Source organism: Sciurus carolinensis, chromosome 6, assembly GCF_902686445.1.
Source record: "Sciurus carolinensis chromosome 6, mSciCar1.2, whole genome shotgun sequence".
In the NCBI taxonomy this organism is placed as follows: Eukaryota; Metazoa; Chordata; class Mammalia; order Rodentia; family Sciuridae; genus Sciurus; species Sciurus carolinensis.
Window position 1 is genome coordinate 116,971,368 of NC_062218.1, and position 22,714 is coordinate 116,994,081.

Consider the following 22,714-nt stretch of genomic DNA (forward strand, 5'->3'; position numbering starts at 1 on the left):
TTTCTTACCTCATCTCCAGACCCCGCACAGTTAATAGGTCAGAATGAATAATAAAGCTTTATTGAAGGCTTGAAAGTAAAAATATACAGAAGTAGAAATATGTTGGAAAGGAACTTTTATGACTTGGTAATGGTGATCATTGCTTTTAAGTCCACCAGTCTTATCCCAGTATAAGGAATGCCTATTGGTTCTCACCTCAAACTGTCTTGCTGACATATTTTTATAATTCCCAGACCCATCTCACGTAGGTGGGAGCTCACCTTGACCTAGTGCTGAGTCCAAAATTTGTTTCTTTTTTTTTTTTTTCAAGCTCTAGCCAGAGGATGAAAAGTAGTTTAATCCATAATAATTACCCAGATTCAGAGGTCTGCCCCTGTAAAGTTGACTAGCCATAATCCTTCTGCAAAATATTCTCTCAACTTTTTGCCCCAATTACCCTTGTGAGACTAAATGCAAGACTAAACATTTCATATCAAAAATATCCTAATATTCTTTGATTAAAATCTTTAAATTTTTTTTTTTATTTTTACAGACTGCATTTTGATTCAATGTACACAAATGGGGTACATCATTTTGTTTCTATGGTTGTGCATGATGTAGATCCATACCATTCATGTAATCATACATGTACATAGGGTAATGATGTTCATCTCATTCCACCATTTTTCATATGCCCCCCCCATTTTCCTCTACATAGTCTAAAGTTTCTCCATTCTCCTTCATTCTCTCACCCCCATTATATATCATCATTCATTTATCAGGGAAAATATTCGGCCTTTGGTTGGAATTGGCTTATTTCACTTAGCATGATATTCTCTAATTCCATCCATTTATCTGCAAATGCCATATACTATTCTTTATGGTTGAATAATATTCCATTGTGTATATATACCACAGTTTTTTTATCCATTCATCTATTGAAGGGCATCTAGGTTGGTTCCACAATCCAGCTATCGTGAATTGAGTTGCTATAAACATTGAGGTGACTTCGTTACTGTAGTATGCTAATTTTAAGTCCTTTGGGTATAAAGTGAGGAGTGGTATAACTAGGTCAAAAGGTGGGTTCATTCCAAGATTTCTGAGGATTCTCCACACTGCTTTCCAGAGTGGCTGCACCAATTTGCAACTCTACCAGCAATGTAAAAGTGTGCCTTTTCCCCCACATCCACGCAAACAACCATTATTGTTTGTGTTCTTGATAACAGCCATTCTAATTGGAGTAAGATGGAATCTTAGAGTTGTTTTTATTTGCATTTATCTAATTACTAAAGATGTTGAACACTTTTTCATACATTTATTAATCACCTGTATATCTTCTTCTGTAAAGTGTCTAAAAGTCTTTCCTCTAAAAAAATGAATAATGCTGGTATTATGAATAATGCTGTGAAAATAGTCGTGAATTTTAAAAGTTTCACCTTTTTTCATCCTGATTTACCAATATCTTGCCCTCCTGGATTTGTGTCCTAATATTGTTGAATTTCTGCAAGAAGGAAAGCAGTCCCTCAACAAAAGCCAGGAGTAGATTTATGTTTGATTTACATGGCAGACACTATTTTTCCCTAAATCCCTATTCACCTCTTCTTCCTGCTGCCACTGTAAGAACCCAATTCCCAGGTTCTCTTGCACTTAGATATATCCATCTGGCTTAGATGTTGCCAACAAATGTTGAATGTAATGATGAGCATTTCTTGCAGGTCTGGGCAGTACAAACCTGACAAATGGGTAACAACTCATTTGTAATTCGGATTGGGCTGTAAGAGGATCCCCTGCCTTCCCAGGGTAACTTATGAGATCTGCATGTTGAGTGCTAAAAATGGTAGAGCTTCACTAGCTTAGGGCCCTGTATAATTCCATGAGGGAGATAACTCACTAAAACGATTACTTGCCCACAGCTCATTTTAGAACAAGAAATAAACTTCTATTTAAGTCATTATTCTGTTTGGGGTCTGTATGTCATAGCAACTAGCTTACCTAACACATGCTATAAATGGATACCCTATCAGTCAGAAATGCCCCTACTCAGATGTGAAGTTAGCAGATGCCTGGGTCTTGGGAAGAGGGACACTAACAGTTAAGAAGGTGCTCACTTCCCATGCTCTTTTGACTTCCATTCCAAAATTTATCTAAAATTCTACCACATGGATTTCATTAGTCTGAACAAAGACATAACTTTGAGAAATCTTCTTTAAAATAACTATATCACACCTGAAAAAGTTCATTCAGCCATTGTCTCCTGTGAACTGCTTAGCAAAGCTGAGTTTCTCAGATTTCTTTCCAAGGAAATTACTTGTGAAAAGTTAAGGGACACAGGCGGTAAAATGTAAAAGGGCAGATTGGAGAAGAAGAAGAAATATCTGGAGGATGGACCTTTTGAGATTTTGCTCCAACAGAAAAGAGTCTGGGCAGATGTGGGTAGGTGATGACAGCAGGGATAAAATTGAAGGTGGGGACAGAGGGCAGAAGTTTCAAAGAGAGGAGATGAAAGTACTAAAGACAAATTTACCAGTTGATAAGTTATCTAGCAACAACTCAGGGGCTTTTGTCCACCCTTTTCCTACACTTTAAGCAAGCTATTTTGATGGCACACCTTACTTTTTAGATCTGCACAGTTTCTCAGAAAAGACCTGAAAAAAATCACAACAGAACTTTGGAATGTTTAAAAACAAATATGCACCTTCAGGTGTTTTGGTTATTTTTTTTCGTTAGAAACACAGCCAGCACAGCTATTTTCTTTCTGTAGCACATGAAAAGAAGTGTGCTTTTCAGAAGTGACAGGTGGGCAGGGCAAGACCATGGGGCTATTGATGGTAAAATTCAGTTACCAAATAACTCAACTGCATTTGTCCTTTTATTAATTTTATAACAAGTACACACATAAAGCAGAATCAGTTTTATGGTTAAGAATATCAAAGGCAGTGTTTTCCTTAGCAAAACATTAAACATTGACATCCAGAATTTACATGTATTGCAAAATGATGATATATTCAATGGTATGACATATCCTGGATTCCGTTTTCATAGGGTATCTGCCCTCATAAGTGTTATCTAGTTGTCCTCTCACTAAAACAGTGGAGTGGGCCAGTGTCCCTTATGGATTTGAGAGCTCTACTTCTCAGATCAACAGATTTTATTGGTTCTACCCTGTGTCACATAACTGTGTTCTGTATTAGTTTCAGTTGTTGCCATTGCTGATTACTACAAACTTTGTTACTCAAACAGCAGAGATTTTCTTATACTTCTGTATGGTTAGAAGTTTGACCCTGGACTTACCTGATAAGAACATGATGTTGGCAAGACTGAGTTCATTTCTGGAGATTTGGGTCGGGGGTTCCATTTCCTTGCTTATTCATGTCGTTGGGAGAATTTAATTCTGTATGCTTGTGGGACTGAGACTCCAGTTTCTTTACTGGTGATCAGCTTAGCCCCACCAGGCATCTCTTGGTCCTTGTACATGGTTCCCTACATCTCAGAATCAGCAATGGGTTGTTAAATTCTTATGCTGCTATGTCTTTTACCCACCTTACTGCCTTCTTTCTCTTCTACTTTTAAGAACTCAAGTGATTACAGTGGTCCTACCAGGATAATCCAGGATTTTCTTTCAATTTCAAGGTCTATAATCTTAATCACATCTGCGAAGAACCTCTTGCCATAAAAGGGAATGTATTCATAAAAGTTTTGGAGTTTAGGTGTTTTAGTCAGCTTTTTTGCCACTGTGACCCAAAGACTTGACAGGAACAATTTTAGGGGAGGAAAAGTCTATTGGGTCTCATGGTTTCAGAGGTCTCAGTCCATAGATGGTTACCTTCATTGCTCTGGGCCCAATATGAGGTGGAAGGGCATAGAAGAGAAAAGCAGCTCAGGACATGTCATCAAGGAATTAGAGCTCTTGCTCAGAAGGACAAAATATATACCCCAAAGCCATGTCCCCAATGACCCACCTCCTTCAGTCATACCCTACTTGCCTACAGTTACCACCTGTTAATCCCTATATTAGTGGATTAATACATTGATGAGGTTAAGGCTCTCATAACCCAATCATTTCACCTTTGAACTTTCTTGCATTGTCTCACACCTGAGATTTTGGGGGATACCTCCATATCTAAACTATAACATTGGGCATCAACATATTTAGGGACCTTTTATTGCCTGACATTCTCAGCTAAGAGACATCCTAAACAGCTTGACCTATAAGACAATCAGTGGGAATCAATGATAATACCTAGCTCCACAATGCCCAGCCGGTTCTCACTTAATTACACATGCATTTAAGTTGATATTAAAGTTTATTTTCCATAAGTATAATTGAAAGGCATTGTCAGAGATTCTGTGGAATCTTGGGTTTCCAACTCCTCTCCCTGATATCCCTATTTCTTTTAACCCCAAAGAATAATAGTTCAAATTTAAACCATTCAAATTCAACCTTAGTGGGATGTCAAGAACTAAGTTTACCTGGATGTGGAGAGCATGAGACTTCATTATACTTTTCTCTTGGAGGGTATCTGTTTGAATATTTTTGTAATACAATTTTAAAGGAACTAAGGATAAAGGTGCACCATCATCCTACAATAACTTAATGCTTTTTCCTCATATGTATTCTCTCTACACAACCAAATTTGTCCTCTCCTGGAAACTTGACTGCTTTTCATTTGTGCTGTTCCTTCCAAGTGCAGAAAAACCTCGTTTTTCATCTCTCACCACAGAGAGCAGGCAGGGCCAGCAGGAACAAGCTTAGCCGTTTGTATGGGCCAGACAGTGAATCAGTATGAAAGCCACAAGTGATAAGGGAAGGTGGACCACTGCCAGAGGAGGGAAAGGACCTCTCAGGATTGGGGAAGGAAAGGGCTGAACTTCCTGCCCTGATGTGATATGGGAGTCAAGCCATGTGAATTGGTTTCAGTCAGGAGTGTAAAAAGAAACCCTGCAGATGTCCATAGGAGACAAGTTCAGAAAGACCAAGGCCAGTTTTCAGGTTTTCAGGGGATAGTCATCTTTGGATGCCTGCTTTCTACCTATTTCTTGCTCACAAATGGCTCTGATTGTCAATAGCAATCAGAGGAACTCAGACCAATATTCAATAAAGGAACTCAGACCAATATTCCCTAAACCAAATCAATTCAACAGGGAGCCATCCTTGAGAACCCATTTGTAAATACTTGTTAGAAAAAATACTATGATGGGCCTGATGAGCCCCCATCATGGTTCTGAAGGAGTTGTGCTTATACACAGTAGAAAATACCCACCCTTAGCCCTCTTACAAGGTTGTGCTTATTTAGTCCCCCTCTGGTAGGACATGCCCTGAAATTTTGATGTGAATTCAACATGCAAATGAGCATCAAGGAATTCTGGAATTCTTTCTGTGATCTCAACTAGAGAATAATTCAATTAAAATTTGTCCAGTGCTAGGTAACAGAGGGGGAATTGTATCATCGTTGATGCCTGTGATAACTACATCCCACACCAATAGTTGCCTGGGTTAGTGCAGAGTTCCAAGTACCTGCGTCTTATATCTGCTATTCATCATCTAGGAGAATATCTAAAGGAACTCTTTCAAGGTTCAAATTAATGGCTCATGGAGGTGCCAACCATTGTTAAACTATTTTCTTTTGAGAATTACAAAGACCTTCACAGATGTGAACTCACTGGGAGAGGGCATTTGTTAGAGAGCAGGTGAGCTCTTTCCTATTAATGGCAAGACTTTGATGACTTGTCTTGAAAGTGGACCAGAACTCTTGAATTGAGGTCACTGTAACTACACTTGCTCCAGATTAAATTCCATGGAACATTTGTAGCTTAGATGAGGTGGAGCCATTTGTGAAACCCCCAGTCAGCTGGCTCACTGTTCTTTGAGAATGTGTCGATTCCTGGAGTCTGTCCTTTTCAGTCACTTCACAAACTCAGACTTCAATCATATAAAGACACCGTTGTTTGAGTCATACCCATGAATCTCTTTAGGCTCTGAGTGGCAATTCAGTTCAAAGTTGAGGGCAGAACTTTTGCTTTATCTCCTCTGATATTTTATTTCTGAAATACCAGCAAAATGCAGAAGTATTTTTGAAACCCCTAACACAAATGCAATTCTAACTGATTTCATCTCAGTCTAAGATGAGCACAGATAAGCAGCAGAACTTTAAGCATCCTAAGATTTCCATTTGCCTTAGTTACTAGACAGTGGGCAAGAATTTTCACATTTGTCAGATCTTTTACTTTATTATGGCTAATCATATTAATGATGCTACCTGGCATAAACAGAGACAGATATGATTCTAGGTTCAGAAGTCGGACAGTCCAAAGTTTGTTCCCTATTCTATCCTATAACTTGAGAGCTCAGTGTGACCTTAAGTCTTTAGTCTCAGTGTCAGTTTTCTGATCTGTAAAAGAATGACGATAGCTACTTATAGGGCTGAAGTAAGGTATATGTAAGCTGATATATACAAAATGCTTAACACACTGCCCAACTTGTAAAATCCTAGATATATGTTAGATTCTGTCATCATTTTGGTTAAAAGAAACAAGTCATCAACTATGAGTAATTGCGTACCCTATCTTTTGCAAGATTCTTAATCGAGGGTATCTACAGAGTTTTTAAAGAGTTTGTCTCTTGCTTCCCTTGGAACAGGCAGGAAAAACAGAATAATTAGCACAATTATCCTAACCCAACCCTGTATAATAAGTAGATGTATGACCAAAACATTAGGTTGAATGAATTTGCCTGTATAATTTGGAGCTGACTGTGCTGTGTAAGGTCATGGATGCAAGGCTTGCAGGAACCCAGGGATCCAGAATGGCCCTGAAATTCAGCCATAAAATGAACAAAGATCTCAAGCAAGACGACTAGGAGTCCAGGCCATGCCTTGCTGCCTGGGGGAGCAGCATTTCCTGGACAGAGCACCTCCCCTGGCCCTGGCCCTCTCCCAGGACAGCCCTGCCTGGATGAATACACATTCAAGAGCTGTAAAATACAGAGAACTTTCACAACCCACTTACTGTGCATGGGCCTCGGGTGGGGAGGCACAAAATTTCCTGGCAGACTTTTAGACCTCAACAATGAAACACCTATAAACTCCTATGAGGGCATAAAGAACTCTTGCTAAACATCTTCTGTAGGAGGCAAGGGTTAGCTTCCACCCATTGTGATGAATTGTACTGCACCTTCTCCTGGCAATGAGGCTGGCACTTGCTAGGAAATCTCTGCAGCATTCCTTTGCCATTACAAGGAAATATGAGTTAGGTATGGTCCCTGTACTTTAAGTCCTCGGCACTTTTTAAAAAATATCGGTCCTGTTGAAGGATCTTATGGAAAAAAGAAACATCCCAACCAAAAACTCCATGTCAAAATGTCCCTGGATCAAAAAGCGCAGGGATAGGAAGAAATCCAGTTCTTGCTGGGAGTGAAGGCATTGCCTTGGGTTACCCTCAAAGCCTCTGTTGACTTAACAATAGTCCTAATTGTGAGGTTCAAAATCTTGTTCAGGAAAGTAGAATGCAGGAAAAATGGCAACAATCGGCTCAGAAATTTCCTTTAGATAAAAATTGCAGCTTGCAATTTAGATAAGGAGCAGCTTGCTTGTAATTCTGCCTGACAGAAGTGTGAAATGGTCCCCAGTGTCCCTAAGCACATGCAGCTGCTTGTTAAAACCAAAGCACTTGCCCCATCCCATAATGGTGGTCAAATATTCTCATACCAGCACTAAGCTGGTTCTTCCCGGCTTGACCAGCACTCAGTCATCTCCAGTTTCCCAGGTTCCCTCTTTTCACCTGCTTTCTCTCCTTCCCACTCTCTCCCAGTCTGGTTCAAAGGGATTAATTCCTGTAACACTCCATCGGAGAGAAAAGGGCTTTACTTGGCGGCTTTGGGTTTACAAGATCGCTGGTGAACAATCAGTCTGTCTGGCAGGAAGGTACGCCCACAAATATTGCAGGGAACCAACTGGCTCTGGGCACTTGTCCAAGCAGCTTCATTTAAAGCATCAAGATCATAGAAACCTTTGGCTGGAAAGTTAAAGAAAAAGAGAAAGAAAAAGAGAGAGAGAGAAAATAATAATAATAAAAAAGAAAGAAAAGGGAGGGAAACGGTAAAATGGATTAGTTTTCATTCTGGAGAAACATATTCTACTTTTTATGGAAAATATGTTCAGGAAATACCTGTTGACTGAGGTTTTTAAATAAGTCATATGACTTTTGCCAAAAATAAATAAATAAATAAAAAGTGCTGCTTGCTCTTTTCAAGGGTTGAGTGGAGTTAGCTATGAACCAGAGGCTTTTTACTCTTTGGATGTAAAAAGGGGAAGACAATGTTTTATGTGTTATGATATGCATTCTTCACTAATTATTAACATCTTTGCTTACATATTATTATCTTGCAAATATAACTTTTGGCTTTCTTTCAGCTGACTCTAAATATAAGCTTACAGCAGTAAAAGGACATGTATTTGTATTTTCCTCTTCTATAATCCTTTAGTGGAATGTTTTTGAAGGCCAAAACTGACAATTGAGAGTGAATTTAAGATGAATTATATCCTAAAAATTTATCATCTTTTCATGGCTGTAAACTTAGATTCTTTAAGTAATTAAAGTGAAGAATGCAAATAGAATACTTAATCTAATGAAATGAAGTGTTCTTAAGAAAACAAAATAGACAGTTGGAGAAATATAGAATCTTCATTGGCAGAGCACAGAGGAAAAAGGCATATGGCTTTATTTTGAGAAACAATGTGGGATTTAGCTTTAATAAGCCTTATTTAAATAGAGTGACTTTGGTACATTAAATTGACTATGTCTTAGAATTGCCCAGAATAGGCCCCCAAAATGTAGCCAGGCAGTCAAAAATGTATTACTTAGTTTTTATCACTGGCAAGGCACATATTACTTCATTAAAGCTAGGCAATTCTCATATGATTTCTATCTAGTGGTTCACACAAGCATAACAAACCTTAGATTCTTAACATGCCTGCTCCTAAAGTTCTTTTTTTTTTTTTTTGTTCCATGGGAATTTAAACCCCAGCACAACCTAGTATTTCTCCTTTGAATAAAGCAAATATCACTTTCTATGTGGAACATAAACGTGTATTTTGAGTGCTATGAAAACTCTATTGAGAAAAGAACAGCACTGACTTTCTCATTACTCATATGAGTTTTAATACAGACTAAAAAATTCCAGAGTAGTCATTCACTCTAACTTGAAGGTGATTCATCACATTTCTAAATGTTTTTGCATGGGACTTTGACTCTGGATCTGGAGCAAGGGTTATTTGAACTCTACGAAAAAGTCCATAGGAGGAGAATGGTAATGCACATTCTGTTTACCTAGGGATGAAGAGCACCTTCAGAGGTAAATAGTAGCATAAGACCAAGAGGAAAACTACAGGGAAGTAAAATTACAGTATCAATTTTTCTGTCATAATCAATAACAAGCTAGTATCCCACCAGGGCTTTCGAATCGTCATTCTTCTGACTTCCTTTTGGCCTTTGATAATTATGGTCAAGAGTAGAAAGTGGTAAAGATCAGAAGGGAGGGAAATAGATTTTTGACACTGAATGAGAATTGCCTCAAAGAGATTTTCAAGAAGGTAAACAATCTTGCTGTGGGCAAGTGTTCTAATTTTCATAGGTGGGTGTTTTCACCTTGAGCTCTTTTTCCCACCTGTCTGCAAGGACTGTGAATAGTTAAGTTCTAGCATCAGCTAGAACTTTATTATGACAATCTAGATTTCACTCTGTGGATTGTTATAAACTCTCCTTGATTCACATCATTAACAAGAGTGCTGTACTAACTGGCACTAAGATGACCTCCAAGGTACCTTTCAGCACTGCATATCTATAGTTACATGGGAGAATAAATGAACTGAAAGAAACTCCTCTTTAAACCAAAAATTTCCTTTAAAGAGAACAAAGAGTTCAACTGAGAAAATGACAATGGTAGAAATATGGTGAATCTGAGCTCACATGGCAAAAATATTCTCTGAACTATTCTAACACCCTAAATGTATGAGGCTCTGTGACAAAGTCACATGACAGTTTCAATTGGTTCCCACAGTGCTTCACAGAATCTTAATTGTATATATTTTAAAAATCTGGATATTTTGTATGAATGTCTACATTTCCAGTTTCTTTTGTATTACTGATAGATATGGCCACACTGGGCTAAATTTCTTAATGATAGCTCCAGCTGTGACTGGGCAGCTGCTATTTCCTTTAGAGAGAACTGATGCTCTCCAGCTCACCACAGTCCCCACCTTCCCTTTTCTCTCTTTCTTTTTTTGTTTCCCTACACATGGACCCATTAATTCAATTTGTAACCTGACTAGCAGACCCTGTAAGCACCCTAGCTCTGTAAATATAGAGACACATTGATATGTAAAAGCAAAACTCTGGATTCACCAAAGGTTTCTAAGCTTCGTGATTTTTAAGTGTCATGCTTGATAATATATTAAACTAACTCTTGGAAAAAATACAGTAAATTCCAGTGAGTCCCTCTCATGCAGTCTTGCCAGGACATAGTGTCTTTATGTCTCAGCATCTGAAGACAACCGTTTGCATGGGCATTCCAGAGCTGTTTTTCCTATTTGGCTGAAACCAAGGCAGTAAATGTTGCTGATTTTAGGTGTTTGAATGAGTAAGAAAAGAATACCTCTACTTATAAGTTTAGAGAGAGAAGCCTCCCTTCATTTACTCAAGTCATTCTAGGGACTTACCGGTAATGGTCCTGACTTCCGGTTTCTTTGGTTCTGGTCTCCTTAGTTCTTTAGGCAACAAGTTGTTCTCATTATGCCATTTTTTCAGGCATTGTGGCTCATGGATGCTAATAGATTTTGTTCCATATTCGCGGCCACAAATGTAACAAACAACTGTTCGTGGACACTTTATCATTGTTGGCTGCAAGTAATATAAAATATCTGTTAGATGAAGTTTATAGTTGAAAATTACATTTTAAAATACAGTATATTCAAATTAGCTGGAAAATCAATATGATTTTTGAAAATTTCTAGCAAGTGTGGTGAATTTAACTTTTTTGGTAATTAAGAAACCAAACTCTGTTCTGAGCAGATGTGGATTTGGAAGGAAATAAAGAAGAGACAACCAGAATTCTCCATACTGGAATTATATAAAATGTACTTCTTCATTTAGTGAATATTAGTTACCTTCTAACCATGACATCTGAGCCACAATCCTGGGAGAATACAAAGCCAAGCAAGAATTCTTCTTTCAGTAACATCAGGTTCTCGTATGCCCAGAGGCCTAAAAAATATAGTGCCATTACAGAGTTTAAAATGACACTGTTAGGTCTACCCCAATATCTCACCTTGACAATTTTCTAAGTGCCTGCGGTTCTCTGTCCTTTTCGATCTGGAACAAACTCCCACTGGCAAGACTATTAATCAATTATAGATGATAGTTTGTGGATAAATACCCATGTTCTTCACTAAGGTGAGTTCATACAGCTTTCCAGAAAGGAGTCCCAAGTGAGACTGTACCAGAGTTTCTCATTACATACTATATGGTTCCTTCTCTTTCATCTCTCTCCTCCTGTTCCTTTACTGGGGTATCCTGGATCATTTTCCAAGTGAACTTAAATCCTTTTCTTAGTTTTCTTGGTTTCGGGGGAACCAAGTCTAAGTGAGAGTTATAAAATGCAGTAAAGAATTTCTTGCTTCTGTTTTGTATATAAAAAGGCACAATAAACAATGATCCTACCTAAAATAATGAGAACAATTCATATAGCATACAGAATCATAAGTTTTAAGCCCACTGGAGACTCAAAGTTGTGATGTCAGGAAAAGAAATATAACATCAAGGTGGCAGACTTAAGTTCAAACATATCAGCAATTCAAATAAACATAAATGACCTAAAGAACACAATTAAAATACACAGATTGGCAGATTGGATAAATGAGCAAGACCCAACTCGATGCTGTTTACAAGAAATACATTTTATGAATATAAACATGCAAATAGAAAAAAAGAGATGTAAATAGGATACAAATACAAGAATGGAGAAAATATTCCATGTAAATACTAAGTGAAAGAAAGTTGGAGTGACTATGTTAGTAAGATATAGTTGAAGTTTAGAGGACAGAAAAATTTCCTCCAGTTGTGAATATCAGAGAAAGGTTCAAGAAGGTAACATTTGAAAAATGGATAGAATTTAAACCAAAAAAAAACTGAGAGGGATAAAGAAGGATATTAAAGACTGAGCAAACAGCATGCAGAGCCTCAGAGCCAGTAATCAGAAAGTGAGTATAAAGAATAACAAATAATTTGCTAGCCTGGTGATCAGTGCAGCGTTTGGAACTAGAAATAGACAGGTATAGAATAACTGTGCTGTGAACAACCATAAATGCCATACACAAGTCTGTATTTTATTTTGTAAATGATAGGAAGGTATTGAGCAGGAAATAAACTATAATTGTGTCTCAAGAAAGTTAGTTTGTCAACTCAGGGCTAGTAGGACAGCATAGTGTTGAGAGCCTGGGCATTCATGGCTCAAGGAGTAAGGAAATAACATGTCTAAGAAAATGTCAATGTTTTATCCTGATGATGAGGAAGATGCTGATGTCATTTTACAGAAAAGGAGACATCAGAAAAGGCAGGTTGGTAAAAGAGAAAAACATCGATTCTGTTCTGGACTGTGGAGTTTGATATCCTAGAAGAATTTAATGTGACTAAGTCCAGCCAAAACAGGAAATGTAGGCCTTCAATACAGGATTAATGGATTTTGGAACAATTCACACAGAAAAAGATGTTTAAAACAGGAAAATTCCAGAAAAAGATAGTATATAGACTGTATACAGAGAAAAATTCCTGGTAGAATATCTGTAAAAAGGATATTGAACAAAGTTTCAGGTAGAAAACAGACAGGTTCAAGTTTGCAGTTAAAGAAACAGGGCATGGAGAGAAAATATTGCTCAGAATTCTGGAAATACTTTCTGGTTTCCGGAAAGATGTTGTCATCCACTCTGTCAAATAGTACAAATAGTAATGGGTAGCTGAAAAAAGGATATTAGATTGTATGCCAGCATCCTTTGAGTTTGGATTCAACAGAGTGGTAAGGGTAAAAACTAAATTGTTAAGAGTTAAAAACTAAGTCAAGGAGAAAAGGAAGCACATTATGAGCAAGGATAAAAATGTCACAATTAAATCCATAATTTTGTACAATTAATATGCACTAATCATTATAATAATAGTTATTAAAAGCTTGCAGAAAGGAAACTTGAGTAGAATTGAAGAAATGTATTTTGTCGGTTATAGAATAAGGTGTCTTAGGCAGAGGGTGAGAGATTGCAAGTCCAAGATAAAATTGGATAATCTACAGAGAAAGATTCCAGAGAAGTCAGAGGGGGAGATGGAATCAAAGCATAACTGGAGAAGCTAACCTTCCAGGCAAAGGGAAGAGGAAATGGATAAGGTTACAGAAAGGTAGTTGAGGAAGAGAGTAACAGATGGAGATCACATAGATGAACATAATTTTCTGAAGTATGAGGCAAATCATCATCAAATAATGAAGAAATTCTGATTCTGGGTATAGTGAGAAATGAAGGGATTAGATATCTTTGGAATGCAATAGTGATTCAATTAGGGAAAAATACTTACCAATTAATGCAAAAGACCTGTAAGAGAGATGCAAAAAATTTCAGGGGAATTAAATGACCCCTTCCAGGTATGTGCTTTAGTAGGACCAGGAGGCATGAAAACAGAAACAAATTAAATTGATAGTATGGTCCCCTTTGGGGGAATAAAACATGGTAAAATGTGCATGTTTTAGAATCAGCCTGCTCTTAACTATGACTTTTGGGAATTACTCCTGAAATGGAGAAAGCACAGAGCAAGATCAAAATCAGAAGGAAACACAATTACTATTTTTGCCTACCATAAATAAAAACAGATTCTAAGTGAATAAAATACACAATTAATATAGACTAGACCAAGAAAAGTGAAAATTGGAGTCACCCCTAAATGATCCAAGTTTTTATAAAAGCATATTATTTGAGGTAGAATATCTTTATTCCATAGTAAATTATGCCAGTAAACCAATAAACTATTTACATTAATCAAAATTACTATATAGTTGTTTATCTCTTTTTTCTACGTATCAGGGTCTAACTTGTGAAAAGTCACTTTAAAAGTATTTGGGGAATTCAAGATCTAAACGAAAGTACAAAGTAAAAGCAATAATTTTCAAGGCAGCTTTAAGTTCCCTACTATTTTTTAGATGTTTATTTACTTGAAAGGTTAATTAAATGCAGGCTTTTAGTTGAAAAATGAAAAGTTATTCTTTCTACTTTGAGAATAGTGAATTTATTAAAATTCCATATGGAAAACATGAACCAAATCCAGTATTTAACCAAGCATATAAGCAAAACAAATGACATGGGTCATAAATGAAGACATTCGTGTCAATTTGTCAGAAGTTTTCTTTTGGAAGGGAAAGTTAGAAGAAAACAGGCAGACACAGAGGCCAGAAGACATGCACAAAACAATTGAAGGGGATGTGGAAGAAAATTAATACCATAAAGGGGTTGAGATATTCTGTATTATATTTTCCAAAGCTTGTCCTATGCTCGATATTTGTGGGTGAACTTCAGCTGAACCTACCACATATGGCATGTTATTGGGTTTTGAACATCTTACTTCTAAGCTATGCTCAGGGAAGTGCAAAACCCAGCTATAACTGAAAAGAAAACTGTATCCCCATGGGTCTCAACAGAGATAAGATAATCTACTTTATTTTTCATTATTTTACATTGTTAGCCAGAAAACTCCAGGGAAAGCTGAGCAATCTTGGGCATGTGCTTATTGCCACTACCCTAACTGCCGAGGTTTTGCTATTTAAGTTCTTTCTTCAGTGTTTTCAAAAAGAAATGGATATATGGGAGATGGGGAGGATGAACAGGAAGAAGAGACCCTGCCCTGGCAGAACTAGCAGCAAGTTCTCTCTTGGCTAACACAGCAGCAAGTCCTCTCTTGGCTAACGTGCACTCCAATAACTTCAGTGACCTGGCATCACAGAGTAAGGCTAGAGCAACCCTAGAGGGTTATGTGAGGACATGAAGCCCTTGTCCATGTGGAGTTTGCTGGGATCAGTTACCTTTAGGAGAGTGTAATCAAAGGAAGGCAGTGAGGAGTCAGCAAGTCTAAATTTTCTGCAGAGCAAAGGATTACATTAACAGTTTTCCTGTCAACATTTCAAATAATATTTGTAGCATTACTTGTTAATATCAGGGTGACTTTCTTTTTTAAAGAAATTAATCACTAAATCTACATAAGTGCTATTTCAGGTGTGAACCGTTCTGGTGGACAAGGAAATGCCCCTAGACACATGAAGTCTGTTAGGTTGCATCGCAATTTTGCTTATGTCCTTTTAGTTTCCTGGAAAAGTCGTTTCAGGCTGGATACAGACAGAGGCACAAGGAACATTTTAGGGGAAGCTTTCAGATGTGTGTAGTTCTTTTAACTTGAATCTACTAACTTTTCATATGTTTTCAATCATTTTGCTGACCACTATTGGAATTATCATATTATTTTGCACACAGCATCTTTTTCTTTTTGTTAATGTCTTTTCTGTCAGGAGCACTGCATGTTCAAGGTTTTAGGTCAAATCTGTGTAACACAAAAGAAAGTGAGCTTTTAATCAAAGCGAATGACTTACCTTCCATCCATTCATTTTTACTGTTTAAAATAAATAATTATTTCACCACTATGAACACAAGAGAAAAAGGATAAGGACCAAGAAAAGTGGGTGGATTTGGGGGGAAACTTTAAGAGAGGTATTGAGAGGAGAAAAATGAACACTGTTGTTCCAGAAAACCTAGACTAGGATGCCTATTTCAAATAGTTTCAAATATCTCCTGATGACCTCTCTGATAGATCAGACTAAAAGGAGACCATGATGAAAGGAAACAACTTAAAAGTTAAGAGAACTTATAGAAGTATGGATGACAATTAGTCAGAAGGAGAAACCGACACTAATATTATTGCATGAATCTTCATGAAAGAGGTATTGAAAACTAAAATGGAAGTCATTACTACTAATTTTACAGAAGATCAGAATTTGTTCTACAATAAATACTCAACTTCATAGCATGAAAGAATAGTTGTGTGATGTTATTTACAGGGTATTTAAGAGAACATGATTCAAGGATGTAGCTTTTAGAAGTTTCTTTTTTTTTTCCTATGAAATGAAAATGGTAAGTAATGTTTGTGGTGTAATAGATCCATTTGAAAGTTTGATAAATGTTATGGTCATCTCCTCAGAAAAAATGAACAAGTATACAGAATTGTGGATATGATTTCAGTTGATTGGTGGACTCTCAAAAACTCATCTGTCCACCCCAGAAAGTAAGCTACAGAGCCATTAGCCAGAGCCAAATTCTTTCTTCAAACTTAATTCTTTGCTTAAGGAGTTAACACCATTTAAATGCCTTAAAAATACTAAATTCGAGTATTCAATAATTTTTAGGGAGCTTACCTCTGACTTTAGGGTCAAGTACTTATTTGTCTAGAATAGTCCTTATTTTACCTATCATCTTGGCTAAGTCCTTCTTCCACTCTCTAAAGTGTTTCTGCTTATTCAACAAATTATATAGTAATCCTACCTCTGATTCCCTTAATCGTAGTATTCAAGGGATGAAACAACAATGAAAAAGCTCAAAAGAATAAAAGATATGACTAAAAGACTAGCAATTAATCAATTTCAGTGCAGAAGTAAGCGAAATAACTATGGAAATTCAAGTTAGAGAAAGGAATATAAAATGAATATACTTTGACAAATAATAATTTAATTATCCAAATTGGTAGGTGGAGAAGAGGTATAAAGAAGTTAATGACACTAAATTTCTCAACATTTCATGTTAGTCAATTAAAGCAATGTAAAATTAAAATATGGAATTAAGTTTTTGAAATTTTATAATAACCTTTGGTCATTTTCATAAGAATAATGAAATAATAAAGAATATCAACTTCAAAGTCAAAACTTAAGCAGGGATCAAGGAAGAAAATCAGTTCTAAAGGTAAAAGCAATTGCAGCCTCAATTGCTTTCTGAAAAGTCTTTAAGTAACTCTGAAGAGATATTGAAAGATTATTGAAAGACCTCCATAACAATCTTGATTGAAGGGGCCCTTCAGGCTGATAGGGTACTCTGAGATACCGAGAGATTGGTGCACCCAAAATGGGCACAGATGCTGGCCAAGTCACCCTTCACACCTTTCCCTATGTACCTTTTCATGTGGCTGTTCTTCTCCACCCTGACCATGCATCAATAATGGAGTAGAGATTTAGCAGAAGACACTAGGAGGAACAACTTTCTATGCCAGAGAACTGCACTAGGCAAGTTAAGGCACTGTGGTGTTGTGGGAAGTAGAGAGAGAACAATGAGAGAACTTAATGAAAAGTGTTCAGGCAGTGTGTTAAGACCGGCATGCAAGGATGCAGAATCACATACAGAAGCAATCAGATTAAGAAATGGGCTAGATGGGGCAACTTACAATTTTTATATACTAAAATATCTTGGTTGTCTCATGTTGGAAAATGAATAGTGATTCTGTCTGCATTAAAGTGGACAGCTGTCATAATAAAAATACTAAAGCAACTGGAAATACCCACGAATGAATCAACAACAAAAATATAGCTGGCCATCCAATGAATTACTACTCCGTACTAAAAAAAGAACAACTGCTACTTGCACTCATATGGGTGAAACTCAGAATCATCATTCTGGAAAAAAAAAAAAAAGATACAAAAAAGTTTAAAATTCAAGATAATTTTTAGTAGTCAAAAGTCAAATCAAGAATTTCCTGGGAGCTAAAAGTGGAAGGTGGGACAAAGTCCTATAGGGAATTTGGAGTGATAATAAAAATGTTTTATATCTTAATTAGTATATAAAACTACCAAAACTTTTGAATCACATATGTTTAAATGGATGCAGTTTATTGTTGTAAACGGTTTCTCAAGAAAGCTGACTAAAAGTCACCCATGCAGATAGAATTTAGTGATTTTTGTATTGCTATGCTCATGTAAATACACATTGTGGAGTAAAATTTCAAAATGAAATATTTTAGAGGCACTTTTGCCAGGAATTAGGGGACATATTAAATGATGTAGATTATAAACTCTCTGATTTGTCTCCCAAGTTGTTCTCCAGTTCAACAAAATAAATGCAACACCTCCATCACCAACAACAAACCCAAAACCTGAAAAAGTGAAAGACCTGGAGAAAATCAGACAATATTTTATTGAGTTTTTTTTCAATACATTATTTTTTTCTACCAGAGAAAGAGCACTAGTAGCAAATTCCATCCATATGAAGTTTTACAAAGAAAAGTCAAATTTTAGAGTGCCAGGACCTGGGTTCTGCAGACAGAGATGAAAACACAAAAGTAGGACTCTCACTCTGTGGCCACATGCATGGCATTTTCTCCATTGGAAACTAACTGACCAGTTTCTCATTGTCCAGTATAAGGAACTTCAAGACCCAGTAGTACATAAAAGTGAGTGCCTGTGTGTGTGTGTGTGTGTGTGTGTGCGCACACACACACATGTGTACATACATGCATGTAAGCATGCAAGAACTCATAAAGTCATTCACTACCTTAAGTTGATTTTAGGGATACTTTAAAGGATCCCCTTGCCTCAAACTACTCATCCCTTTACATCTTACTTGACTTTGTCCTTGTCCTCCCTCCATCTTATCATTATCTTCTTTAGGATTGATAGGCTCAAGACAAAAGACCAAGCTGAGAACTTTGGCTCTAGAAAGTCACAAGACCAATTACCCATCTGCTACCAGGAAATGGAGGAAGCCATTGGCATTCACACAGTGGAAGGCAATAGTTTGCTGGATTTATTTATTGTCATTGAAGCTATTGTCCTGTTCTTTTTGATGAGACCATTTTCATTGGGTGGTGCCAAAGGAATCATTATCAAAATGTGAAAGATCATTTTTATTATCTTATTATTTTAAGTATGTACATGAAATTCCTGGCTCCTTTCCTTAAGTAACATGCTTTGTATATTACTTGGGAATATTTTTTTGACATGATGAAATTAATGATTTTTTTTATTTTTTTGAGTTGGCACCACAATATCACTGTATCAAAACATTCACATTCTCCATGTCATTTGAGGTCATTCATTAACCTAAGAGTCAAAGAGAACTCAGAGGACCCAGAGGTGAAATTATCCTAAAGGGAAAACAGCCTTTGTTAGCCTGAACCACACTTTCAACAAATTAGAAAAAGGCATTCCTACCTTCAGACATTTTCCAACCATATGGTTTTAATCATTAATCTGTAATGATACAAGTTACAACTTGTGAAATTTAAGGAAAAAGAAAAAGGTGACCATGGAGAGATAGACATCACAATCCTTACCCTGTCTCACAACTGGGCCTAGAACTGCCCCTTGATAATGTGTATTTTGTGTCTGAGATGCAGCATGGCTAGTCTGTAATATCTGGCTTCAATCAGATATTTTTCAATTTCATAAATCCAATAAAACAATGGGATTCTAAATAGTGATAGTACTGTTACATTGTGAGAAGAAGTAAACCAGAGCCATCTGCTGAAAGGGCAGCTGAGACTGATTCAGATGAGACCTGAGCTAAATGGAATCGCATCTGGAGGAAAGGGCTGTCTTCTCAGTAGGTGATCCAGTTACATGCATGCCTTTGCTCAGGAATTATTTCTGATTACAGGCTATGTGCTGGGCACTGTGCAAGGTAGAGAAGGAGAACTGGCCCTAACAGTGGGAATGTTCATACCCAACTCACCACCTTTATTTGGGAAATATTTTTTTTAAGTTTTATCTCTGGGGAAATAGGTTGACAGAACTCAATTTGACATGTTCTACATGACATTAGTCCAAGAGTGAAGGGTGGGGGGATGGTGAGAAGGAGACCTGCTGAGTGGAGATAGCACTTCCCTGACTTCTCTTTCCACTGACATGTTTGAACTCAGGCAGATTAATTTTGAGAATTATTTTTCAGACAATGAAACTTCCAGAATGCTGAACTTTTTGTGACCCTTTAATTCTCAGATTTGGCTCCCAGGTGTCTGACACACAGGAATGACTTTCTGTTCTGTAGATTCATGCAGGTGATCCATATGCTGGTTGGCAGTGGGGGATGCCTGCGCTTAGGCATGAAGTGTGCATGTCCCTGCTCCCTGCACACACTGCAACACAACTATGCGGGTTCTGTCAGCATTGTGTCATCCGTAATGTTTCATTACCCTGTGGCTTTGCCTCCCCTTGACTTCATACTCGTTCTTAGATTTAAATTGATGTACCTACAGCCATTTCAGTGAACTGGTATGTTTCATTTGGCCAGCTCAATGTTCTTAAAAGTTTTACGTGTGAATATATCTGGGTGGGACCTATTGTCCAGGATGCTCCAGGCTCTAATTCTCCCTATTGTTCTCTATGCTGTCTGCCCTGCCCCTGGAAGTATTTGCACTTATGACTCTGAGCAGCTTATTTTCCCAATCCATCAACCTCCCTAGTAAAAAGTATTTGCTTGCATCTCATTTCTAAGAAATGGGATGTTGTTTTAATGTGTGTCTTAAAAGGGGTTGTTTATATGTCTAGTGGATCTTTGCTTTTACCTGGAATCTCCTATAGAGTTAGTGCTTTAATTCATAGAACTGAATCTCTGTGAAATTAAAAACAAAGCAAAATACTTGCCAGGTAGGAGGGAAGGTATTTTATAGCAAAAAATAGCTCAGTAACACATTAGAGATCAGCACACTGAAAATCACCTGCTTTCTTTGAATTTAAGCATGACTGCAATTACAACAGAGCTTGATGGAAGGTTTGAAGCCTATCCTTAGGCACAGGAGCTCCTACATTAAGGGATGAGATTGATTTCCAAGACCATATGTACACAGTAACCAGGGGTAATCCTCAAGTCATTTCTTTTTTGGATGATTTTTGCATTCCCCACTCCCAGCTGGATCCCAGGCTACCAAAAACAGGGCACATCTTGCCACGGTCTGAGGGAATTACGTGATTGTGCAGCTGTTTGACTGGGTGTCATTCCTTAACAAGTGTTTCTCTTTCTGCATGACGAAATTAAACATAAAGAATTTAGGTCTTAGCTGCTGTTTTAGATTTTCTACACTCCTGATCCCTTCCATTATGCCAAATAATTGAGATGTCTGTGGTAAGTGCATAGGGCACAGAAAGTCTGCATGGGAGAAATAAGAGGGAAAGTTCTTCCCCTTACCCTCTGAAAAATAAAAAAAAGATGTAAACCTTTTTTATAAATCCTTGTATGTATTGAAATCATCTGACCAAGTAGCACAAAAGTGGTTAACAATGACCCAGCATTTACTAAGAAACTGGTTCTGTACTGTACACTTTACATGCTTTATCTCATTTATTGTTGTAACAATCCTCTAGGCAAGGTAAGACTCAATACCCATATTTTACAAACTAGGAAACTGAGGCACAAGTGGTCTGTTTGTTCCAGACTATGAGCCTCTCTGACCCTGCCTTTCACTATACTACCACTGTAGAGGGGGCAGGAGGGAGCTAACAAATGACACATTGTCAGGCACCATCCCAGATCCTTTCCATACATTCTCTCATTTCAACCTGTAGCAGCAGGGAAATTGAGACCTGGGGAAGTTCAGTAACTTGCTCAAAGATATGTGAATTTTGGGTATCTATGGTCTAAATCCAAGTCTGACTGATGCCAGCTGCTTTGAGAAATTTGGACCTGGAGATCAGTGGTGGTGGAGTATCATGCCCTGCCTTATAGGTCCACTGAGTCAGCCTTTGAATGAAATTTGAGAGAAACCAGAAAAGCTTCTACTTCTGTTCTCTCAACTACCTAAATGTTTATTCCTTTGGGTTAAATATTGCTCTATCCCAGATTCTCTTTCAGAAAGCAAAATAGTCCTGAGAGGCATTTTCCTATGAAGATTCTCTAAACCTCCTTCTAACACTCTCAGTGGTGGGGAGGTGGCCGCGTGTCAGCGTTTGGGCTGGTACAGAAAACACTGAAAGGAAAGGGAGATCAGAATATGATGCCAGGCCACCAAAGGCTCATTTCTCACAGTCAGAATTTTGCCTACAATCATTTTAAAACGCAATTTCAACAACTTGCCTGAGACTTAAAGTGCACAATGAAATTTCCATTCTTTAAGGCATGTCTTACACATGCAGACAAAATATAAATAGCATTTAAATATATAGGAGTAACTGCATAGTTCAATCTCAAACCTCAACAATTGTAGAATTTGATTGTCTAGAAACCACCGGTATTTCACATTTACTTCTGGTGTTTTCAAACAATTCTACCCAAATGTCACATCTGGAAGGATCATTGTTTGAAATTAAATTGTTTTTGGAAATCACTGGAAACCACATAAAGGAATTTTCCAATCCAGTCTGTCTATTGGCCAACTTATAAGAGAGTCTGTTACTTGTGATTTAGAGTTTTATTTTTCTCCTTTTAACAATAAGACTTGCCTTTTTATTTGGAAATACTGTAAATATTAAAGTATCTTCATATATCTAGTTTTTAAAAAAGAACCATTGAAATGTTGAATATATGTTGGAGATTTTAGTTATTTGTTTATCCTGAGATACAAAGCTGAAAATTCAGGTCAAAGAACTAATTCCAATTTTGAGTCTATTTCCTGAAAGGAATATAGTTTCCTAGCTGAAGTTTTTTTCCTTCCTTTTTTTCACATTTAAGATAAAACTTTTCCCCCCTGATAC

At 37.2% G+C, this 22,714-nt stretch overlaps 1 protein-coding gene across 3 annotated transcripts in view; it reads right to left on the reverse strand.

Annotated features, from left to right (window-relative positions):
* Window positions 1–2,849: 2,849 nt before the first annotated feature.
* LOC124987320 (zinc finger protein 474) overlaps window positions 2,850–22,714 on the reverse strand; it is a 61,312-nt gene continuing 41,447 nt past the window's right edge. For 2 of the 3 annotated variants that reach the window (XM_047556498.1, XM_047556500.1), the window contains 2 exons: window positions 10,692–10,872; window positions 2,850–7,989 (listed from right to left, as the gene is read on the reverse strand). In XM_047556498.1, coding sequence (XP_047412454.1) covers window positions 7,838–7,989; window positions 10,692–10,872 — 333 coding nt within the window. In that variant the 3' untranslated portion in view covers window positions 2,850–7,837. Of the gene's footprint in view, window positions 7,990–10,691; window positions 10,873–11,138; window positions 11,314–22,714 lie in introns of those variants that run through there. The other variant, XM_047556501.1, reaches the window with a different exon arrangement.